The sequence below is a fragment of the Neovison vison genome, chromosome 12 (genome assembly GCF_020171115.1).
Source record: "Neovison vison isolate M4711 chromosome 12, ASM_NN_V1, whole genome shotgun sequence".
NCBI classification, from domain to species: domain Eukaryota; kingdom Metazoa; phylum Chordata; class Mammalia; order Carnivora; family Mustelidae; genus Neogale; species Neogale vison.
The window spans coordinates 88,856,132-88,865,940 of record NC_058102.1 but is presented as its reverse complement, the minus strand read 5'-3'; the positions used below and the strand labels follow the sequence as shown (position 1 = coordinate 88,865,940).

At 44.5% G+C, this 9,809-nt stretch overlaps 1 protein-coding gene across 4 annotated transcripts in view; it reads right to left on the bottom strand.

Annotated features, from left to right (window-relative positions):
- Positions 1-500: 500 nt before the first annotated feature.
- The window catches only part of EIF4B (eukaryotic translation initiation factor 4B), a 32,190-nt gene continuing 22,881 nt past the window's right edge, over positions 501-9,809 (bottom strand). The window contains exons 9-15 of one of the 4 annotated variants that reach the window (XM_044228789.1): positions 7,458-7,686; positions 6,457-6,569; positions 4,594-4,807; positions 4,003-4,058; positions 3,344-3,452; positions 2,989-3,061; positions 501-2,630 (exon numbers count right to left, since the gene is read on the bottom strand). In XM_044228789.1, coding sequence (XP_044084724.1) covers positions 2,550-2,630; positions 2,989-3,061; positions 3,344-3,452; positions 4,003-4,058; positions 4,594-4,807; positions 6,457-6,569; positions 7,458-7,686 — 875 coding nt within the window. In that variant the 3' untranslated portion in view covers positions 501-2,549. The remainder of the gene's footprint in view (positions 2,631-2,988; positions 3,062-3,343; positions 3,453-4,002; positions 4,059-4,593; positions 4,808-6,456; positions 6,570-7,457; positions 7,687-9,809) is intronic. The other 3 variants (XM_044228790.1, XM_044228791.1, XM_044228792.1) reach the window with 3 other exon arrangements.

The following is a 9,809-nucleotide window of genomic DNA, read 5'->3' as shown; positions in this document are numbered from 1 at the left end:
GGCATACAGTCTGCTTAAGATTTTCTTTTCCAACTCTGTCCCTTCCCTCACTTCTCTCTCCCTAAGAAAAAAACAAAAAACACAAAAACCTGCAAAAAAAACCCCCACCCCCAAACAGGCAACTTGCTGTGAACAGTAAAAAACCTGATTTAAAAAAAATAAAAGAAATTAAGAGAAAAGGGGTCTCAGTTATAACCCAGCCCAGCTTGTCAAGGTAATTCCATTCCTGTGCTGATTAGCCAGGAAAGCAGAGGCAGAACCTCTCCAGGCTGCTGAAGGGCGAAGCAGATATCAAGTATTAAATGTTAACACCAGACAAAAAAGCTGGAGGGGAGTGGGTGCAAATTCCCAGTTCTTGGGCCTCAATAAACCTAGCTTCTCTTGGTAACCCCACCCTCTATTCTTGCACAGAACACTCATGCAGACAGGACCAGAAAGATGGGGGTGGGAAGGCAACAGAAAGGCACAGGTATATGGTCAAAAGAATTTCAGCATTAAGGTGAACTTTAAAGATCAGATTTATTTGGAGAAAACAAAACAAAAAAAAAAGCCCACAACCCAAAGGATGGGATTTTACATCTCAAGAGATCTCCCAGGTATTAAGTCTACAGATTACAAATCATTTTCATAGAAGATATTTTGTACAAATTTTACATGTATTAAGGAGCGGGACAAAACCCGTTTCTATGGAAACGGGGGCAGGAGGGGAGTGGGAAAAAACAGCTTTTTTGGATACAACCATTTGGAAGGAGTAGACCCAAAGAGGGCAAAACCTACCTTTTCAATGGTATTGAAACAAAAAACCCAACAACAACAAAACACCAACCCCTTTCAGCCTTGGGTATTTCTCTAAAATCCACTTCTTGGCTACTGGCCAATCCAAGCCAATTACTTAAAGTTACTTCACTTGGTCAGGCTTTTTATGTCCACGGGGTAAAGGACTCATTAGCTCACTGCTGCAGCACTCCACTGACGCGTCTGCTGGAGGGGCAGGGTCTAACCTAGGACTGATGGGAGAAGGGCTCGCGAACAGGAGACCAAGTTGTCATTTCTCTGCCGGTCTCAGTATTACCCATAAGGACACCGTCCCCTGGGCTGACAGTACAAAGGTGCACAAAAAGGAGGCAAGTTAAGCTCTTGTGGTACAACAGAAACCAGGACCTTGTTAAACAGTTCTCTCCATTATTATTTGTTCTCTCGAGGGAAGCTTAAGAAAAAAAAAAAAAGGAAACAAAAAACCCCCTCAAAACCACCAAAAACCACACATTGGTTGAGGCCACATTATAAATCCAAACACTGATATGGGATTTCAGTGGAGAAGGAAAATTTAAGAACAAAACCAAAAAGCCCCCATCAAGGTTTTAAGAACAGCTCACAGTGTCCCTATTTTCCACCCTCACTCACCACCCAAGACCATTAATTCCAGTTTTCTGAGGTGTAACAGAGGTCAAAGAAATCGAAGCAGGAATGGAGGAAAAGGAGTGAGAGTCCAAAAGACACGAAAGAGCCAAGATTTGATGGAGAAGAGCCTGTGATTCCTTATTTGCTTCTGCTCCCTGGGGCGGACAGAGAAAGCCCAGGTCAGGTGTGTGGTTTAAGCAGAAGCTGCTCTGGGGGAGCTAACAGCGGAAGAGTAGCATGAGGACAGGAGACCAGGAGGAGAGCCTCCATTTTCAAAGCTTCAAGATTTCAACAGACTGTGGATATATGTGAACTTCCAGAAAGGACAGTGTTTAAGAAAGGGCAAAACCAGGACACAGTAAAGACTTGGGAATTCCCATGATCCTGAAATGCTTCTTGCTCCAGTGTTCACTGGAGGTCATGCCATTTCCCCCCAATCATTGGTGCAAAATAATTAGTCCCTTCCCCATAGCCTCTTTTCAAACTACGACTTCCCTGCTTATTTTGGTCACCAACCAGTCCTGTTCTTTAGTGGTCTAGAGACTCACTCCCAACTACCCCCCTGGGGGGTAAAAATGAAGGATTCCCCCCAGGTGGCCCCAGGAACTCCGAATTAAGAAAGAGGGGCAGGCAGCCTCCTAGAGACTCTCACCTGGCTACAGAGGCATTACCTACCTTTCCAAGGATGGAAAATTTATTCAGATAATGTTTGAGAATTCATATATGCCACAACAGGATCATAAGAATTAAAAGGTAGAAATCTCACACTCTTCCTTAAGCCTGCCCTACTGCTCAACCAGGTTCCAGACACTGCATCGCTGTCACTGCCATTCTGCTAAATGGAGGCCCCCAGGTACTAATCACACAGGCAACTGCATGTGTTGCAAAAACGCACAACCTTGCCATGAAAAGCTGTACGTCTCTTTCTCTCTGGCTACATTGGCGATTCTCCAGTTAGTTCAATACTTTAAAGGCTGCAGCAGCATGCAAAAGAATTTCATTTCATTTTGTTTTCTGTTTTTTTAAAAAAAAGTTAAGAAAGGTCTCCAGGAGATGGTGAGTTTTATTGTCTTGTCTGGATAGAGGTTTGATTTGCTCTCGAATGTTCCAGGGTGGAGAGACTAGGAGAAAGCACAGGATGCAGAGGTCTATTCAGTGTAATCGTCTCCCTCGTTCTCATCTTCGCCATCAACAGAGAGAGCAGCATACTTGCTTGCAGAACTGAACTTCTGGAATAGACAAGAGGGAAAAAAATCACCAAGGCCTTGAATTCTCACATCAAAACCCAAGAAAGAGCATACAGCTACTTGGGCAAAACGGAGGGGACAGCCCAGGCCACACTCACTCACTCATTCACTCAGCATCTCCCACTGTAGAGTAGCTAGGGTGAGTGGCTCAGAGGCCCATGTACTCTTACTGAAGTCCCTCCGCCACCTTTCATCTCTAAGAGGGGATGAGAGGCGCGAAAGGGAGAAAACGGTAACAGTCAGGTGCATTTGCTATCTCGAACAAACAGCAGTGCCTTACTCCCCACCACTCCCGAACATAGAGTTCAAGGGCAGACATGAACAAGCACCCAACACTTACGGAAGCTGGATTTTCTTCAGGTTTCTTTGGCTCAGGTGCAGATCGGGAGTCTTGATCCTTTTTGCCATCTTTCCTGCAGAGGCGTAAGGGTAAAACCACATCTTTAGGAGAGGACTGTCCCGACTCCCACAGGTAGCCGGGAGGCACTGAATACAGGTACCTCCAGTCAGCAGTCCTTGTTATCCGGACTTTCGTTTCTAGATTCTTAGAACTTTAACTTTCCATATTGGTTGACTTTCCTTTGTTTATAGCAGGAGATCTGGCAACGCTTGGAGGACCAAGAACAACTTAACTACAAAGACACATGTACCTAGCATTAGATCAAAGATTACAAATGATGAGAGAACACTCATACCTATCTGACTCCTTCCAGTGGTCCTTGTTCCCTCCATCTCCTGGGCCACGGCTGGAGTTCCCACTTTGGCCTTTTGGGACACTCACCCCATCTACTTTGTTTTCATCTGCTTGAGTGGAGACACAAAAATAAAATGAAAAACCAGTAAAATAACCACTCTCTTTGCCCTAGGTATCCCTTCAGCTGCAGAAAACCATGCCCCTTTGTACCGAGGGAAATTCAGTCTCACCCCAACCCAGACTTTCTTCCCCAAACCTTCTTCCCACATTCCCCCGCCCCCAAATAAGACCCACTAAAAAGTTCCACAGTAGGGTTATGCCATCATTAACAGCAAAGTGGAAATGAAGAACTGTGATGCTGTGTAGTGACCTTGGCCTTAGAGATGGTGACATTTCTAATCTGGACTGAGCATGTTAATTTCCTTCCGATTCTTTTTTCCCCCTTTCAAAGAAATGTTCTACCAGGAAAGGGCAGGGCACCATGCCTTCTCCAAAGAGACCACTCCTGCCCTCTACTGGTAAGAAAAAGCAGATAATCTAAGAATCTTAAACACAAAAACAGGTGCAAAATTACACTAGAGTTCTGCATTTCGTGAGACCCCTACAGGCCTTTATTGAGGCCTCTAGCTACGCGAAACACTGACTTCCTGTTGGTCTTACCTCTCCTTGCTGGTCCTTCCTCAGGTGGTTGAGCTGGAACTACTTTCCCCCCACCACTAGAAGGAAAACATGTAATTATATTCGTCAGTCTTAGGGAAGGAACAGAAAAGAAATGTATAATCATTCTCCAAATAGTAAACTTTACAGAGAACCAAAAATACATACTTAACATTGTGGAACATTAAAATACAGGAAAGACAACAATGAAAGCAATTATGTGAACACTCACGAAGTACGATGTCCTGTAGGATCACCATGCATACAAGGGGAGTATTACTATTTTACAAAGAATCCTAATACTTAGGGAAGTAAATGGACCCCCAAAGCCATGCTGCAAACTGTGGCAACAGCAACTCCTGATTACTGATCTGCAGATTTCGAGTAGATGTCAACCAGCTATCAGAACTCCAGAAAACTGAATAATGGCTTCAATGAGCCCCCTCCAGCACACCACTGATTCTGAACTAAGAGCAAAGATAGCATAACTTAAAAAGATGCTGTAAGGCCAACAGCTAGGGCCCTTTCCATTATGACATCACCATGTTTAAGATTCTACAGCTAAGCAACTGTTATGCTCCCAAGCCGACTCACCTGGTAGGGGATGGCTGCTCTGTGTCTGAGCTCTGCGATCGAGCAGGAGGGTTGGAACTTCGCTTCACCCAAGCATTCTCCTTTGGTGGAGGGGCTGGCATTACCTTCAGAGGCTGTTCAGATTTGGGAGGCTTGGAAGTTGGAGAGTGACAGTCTTCCTCCTTACTGGGTGCTTCATTTTCTAGAGACTTTTCACTCTCTCTCCTTCGTGCATCTGTGAAGTCAGAATAGGAAGGCTGCCTTATCAGGAAAAGCTATTAAACAACATCTATTCAAGATCTCAAGAGAATGGAAAATGGTTCACACCTAAGCTGACCTCTTTCACCATTATTCTTAAATACAGACCTGTATCTGGGGCCCAACAGATGAAATTATCCCCAAATCAGTGGTTACTAAATGTCACATTGAGAAAAGTGCCATTTTTTACTGATTCAAGAAAAAAAGGAAAAATCATGGCTCTCCAAGGAGAGCCACCTGACCTCTCCTAGGAATGAGTACTCTATTTTAGGATTACAGTCTTTCCACGTCTTCAGCGCACTGTTAAAATGTCTGTACTTGGAAGAGTATGTATCCTCTGTGGAAGAGGACCTCTGATGAACCTCCAACCCCAGGAACCACTGATCAAACTTCAATTTGGAGGCTCAACACAAACACATGCACACAGATGGACATTTACAAAAAAACCCAGAACATACTTCTTCTTCTTTTTTTTTTTTTTTTTTTAAAGATTTTATTTTATTTATTTGAGAGAGAGAGACAGTGAGAGAGAGCATGAGCGAGGAGAAGGTCAGAGAGCGAAGCAGACTCCCCATGGAGCTGGGAGCCTGATGTGGGACTCGATCCCGGGACTCCAGGATCACGCCCTGAGCCGGAGGCAGTCGTCCAACCAACTGCGCCACCCAGGCGTCCCGAACATACTTCTTTTTTAAGGGCACCAAGTGTCTCCTCAAAACTTGCCCGGTTCTTTGTGCAGCCTCCTCAGGTACATAATCAACCCAACCATCACACTCTCACCTGGCTACAGAGGCATTACCATCCTGTTACTAAAAGGCTACCCCAGTATGAATAATTTCCAGAAACCTTCTAAAACACCTGGATGAATTTTAAAATCTCAGCCCAGAGCTATGCTTTGAAATGCTCAAGTACAGGGGCGCCTGGGTGGCTCAGTGGGTTAAGCCTCTGCCTTCGGCTCAGGTCATGATCTCAGGGTCCTGGGATCGAGCCCTGCATCGAGCTCCCTGCTCAGCAGGGAGCCTGCCTCCTTCCCTCTCTCTCTCTGCCTGCCTGCCTACTTGTGATCTCTGTCAAATAAGTAAGTAAAATCTTAAAAAAAAAAGTGAAATGCTCAAGTACAAATCAATTTAGAGGTGGGAGGAAAGAATTTAAAAAACACTGGTTCACAATAAGGGAAGGGAGGTGTTATGATTTAATCACTTGGTTTCCAAAAACACTAAACATGTTTGTGACAAATGATAAATTCAAGGAAGGAAGGAAGGAAGGAAGGATCAAGAGCAGAAGATCATCGCTTGAGACATTGCTCTGGTCATATGTTGACATCCAAAAGGGCTGGTGAGAGCGCTATGTGACGGTGACCTTTCTAAAGAAAACTCTGGAACATCAAGACATAAAAGAAAGGGACAAACCTAATAGTCAAGTATTACTCTTCAGTGGAAGATTATTAAACAGATCACCTAAATCTCTTCTGGTGCTCATATGTCAGATGTTTCAGACCAGGACACGTGACATTCTGATCAATCTATGCTAATCCAAATAAAGCTTCCGTGACTCAATTTAAAACCCGAAAGTCTCTGCATAATTTGGTTATGGCTCGTTTATTGAAAGGGGCAATAACATGATACCCACCCTGGTCTGACTTACTTCTGCCAGATGTGGCTGAGGTCCCAGTCTGCGATGACTCACTTCCTGTCCTGGACCGTTCTCGTTCCTGAGTCTCTTCACTTCGCCAGCTTGGGTGTCTGTACAAAGATTTAAAAAATAGAAAACAACTTATGTCCAGCTCAGTGAAGGCCACCCTGGACCCATGCTGACCCCTCAATAACTATAACTAATATTCTACCACGCTGTGTTTGTGGGTGGGGTTGGTGTGCACATCCTGTCTCTCTTTCTCAAACCATCTGAAAGCTGCCGACACTAAGATACTTTGGCTCTAAACACTTCAAGGACCAACTAGGGTTAAGAATATTCTCCTATATAACCTACAGCCTTACCCTGACTGGTAACCCAACTCTACAAGCCACTAAAAACTAGGCCACTTTTCAGAATGTTATTACAAGAGGTTTCTACCCTATTGGATCCAATTCCACCTTTTAATAACAAACACTTCAGTAATGACTCCTTTAACATACACCCAAGTAAAATTAAATGAAAAATATCTTACAGTCGACGTGTAACATGAGTGAAAACATTTTCTCTCTACTCTACCCCAGTAACCTGGGCAGGAGGCACATCCACTAACCTTACCATGGTGGGATTTTACTCCATACACTAAAGCCAGATTTGGCAATTTTTTTCTTACTGAGTCAGATAAACTATATTTATAAAAAAGGAACAAGCCATAATTTGCACACTCCTATATTAAATCACTACCAATTTATACCTGTCAGAAGTTAAGGCCATTTAAGCCCTTTTAAAAACTGCTAAGGCCAGGCAACGAACTTCTCGGGTGTGACTGTCCATATACTGCAGCGCCCCTAGCGGCCCAGCCCATGTACACTAACTGCTAGTAAGCGACAACCAGCAACACCTACATGAATTTCCCAAGGGTGCCCTAAGGATGCGCTGCCTGGCGCACCAGGAGCCACTCCACCCCCAGGCAGGAAAGCCGTAATCGAGGAGAACCTCACCTCTCCCGGGGCCGACGGTCTAGTTTTGGCTCATCCAGCTGGCGCTGCAGCTTCTCCTGCTCCTTCTGCAGCCGCTCTTCTACTTCTCGCTCTCTAGCAGCTGTGTCAACAGGCTTTGCCCCTCCAAAGATAGAGGCCGCTCGACTGGACTGGGAGGTGCTAGCAGAGGAATCATCTTCCTTAGGTGTACTCCGAGGCTTTAGATTCAGTTTGGGTCTTTGAGGGGGACCTAAGTTAAATAAAACTCTAAGTAACAGTTTTTCAAAATCACTGATGGCTCAAAGCCAGCTGCCCAGACACGGGTCTAAGAAAATGCCGTATGGGATTCGCAGTACTGGCCTAGCCAACACAGCCAAGAACAGTCAGTCTCTCCACTACCATCCATGAGGCAGCGCGACACTGAGGGGAGACTGGGAAAGGTAAACACTTGTATTAAACACACAGTGAGTCACCACAACTAGTACTACCTGCAAGAAATGTCCAATTATGATAAGCTTCTGAAAGTATCTTGGTCAAAATGTGGTCTGGAAGATGGACTACTTCTGGAGGCTAAGAAGGGCTCATGACAGTATCATGGGGAAGACTAGTTCCTACACACTTGTCTCTGTGTAGAATGTGAATCTGACAGTGATTCACAAAGCACTGAACAGCTGATGTAAACACTAAAGGAATCTGATTTCCTCTTGGATCCAAGCTGTCAGAATCAAGATAAACCTCAGTGGGGCGCCTGGGTGGCTCAGTGGGTTAAGCCGCTGCCTTCGGCTCAGGTCATGATCTCAGGGTCCTGGGATCGAGGCCCGCATCGGGCTCTCTGCTCAGCAGGGAGCCTGCTTCCTCCTCTCTCTCTGCCTGCCTCTCTGCCTGCTTGTGATCTCTCTCTGTCAAATAAATAAATAAAACCTTTAAAAAAAAAAAAAAAGATAAACCTCAGTGTTTCAACGGAATCGTATTTCTCAAAATCAGTGTTTATCCTAAATAATTCAGACATACAAAAGATAAACAAGATAAAACCTACATGTCCCAACCACCCACATGGCTTAAGTAATAAAATATCCTAAAATCCACACAGAAGGCTCCTGAGTATCTTTCCTCTCATGACATGCCTAGCTGTGTTCTGTCCTCTCATAACCACTATGCTCAAATCTAGGGCTTATCACTTCCATGCAGGTCTTTATACTTTTACTATGGAACACATATATGTATCTGCAAAAAGAGGATCTTTTAGCAAGATTTACAATTTTTATTTTTTATTTATTTTAAAAAACATTTTATTTATTTGACATACAGGGCAAGCAGAAGTAGGCAGAGAGAGAGGGGGAAACGGGCTCCCTGCTGAGCAGAGAGCCCTATGTGGGGCTCGATCCCAGGATCCTGAGATCATGACCTGAGCTGAAGGCAGAGGCTTAACCCACTGAGCCACCCAAACACCGCAAGATTTACATTTTAAAAATACAGGTATGTTGAAGAGTTTATTCATTGACTTGACAGGGAGAGAGAGCCAGAGAGCAAAAGCAGGGGGATTAACAGATGGAGAGGGAGAAGTGGGCTCCCCACCAAGCAGGGAGCCTGAAAAGGGGCTCAATCCCAGGACCCCAGGATCATGATCTGAACCAAAGAGAGATCCTTAATTGAGCCACCCATGCACCCCAAAATTTAAATTTCGGTAAGATTTTTTTTTTTTTAAAGATTGTATTTATTTATTTGACAGACAGAGATCACAAGCAGGCAGAGAGGCAGATAGAGGAGGTGGGGGAAGAAGGCTCCCTGCTGAGCAGAGTCCAATGTGGGGCTTGATGCCACGATCCTGAGATCTTGACCTGAGCCAAAGGCAGAGGCTTAAACCACTGAGCCAGCCAGGTGCCCCTCAGTAAGGGTTTTAAGCTGGCAATTTATATAAAACTTCTGAGATACAGCTTTTTTAAAAAAAGGATTTAAGTAATCTCTATATCCTATGAGGGGCTTGAACCCAGAACCCTGAGATCAAGAGCTGCATGCTCCGTCAACTGAGCCAATCAGGACCCACCCCCACCCCTGAGATCCACTTTTAATATGTGTAAGTTCGCAAAGCGCCCATTAACTCCCCTTTTATAGGGTAAAACTGGGGATCAGGAAGAGTAACTCATTTAAGCCATACACCTAATATTTGGAAGACCAAAGGATGAAATCTGTACTGTCAAACCAACTCTATGTTCCTCCCACTATAGTATACATAACGTCCTTTTTTTCTTCCTCTGATAATTTCTGTTTGTTTTAGCTACTCAAAAAATGACGAGCACCTACATTACAAATACTGCGCTAAGGCCAGATATATGACAGTTGGGTAGTTTTTAGTTCCTGCCTGCAAGGAGCACA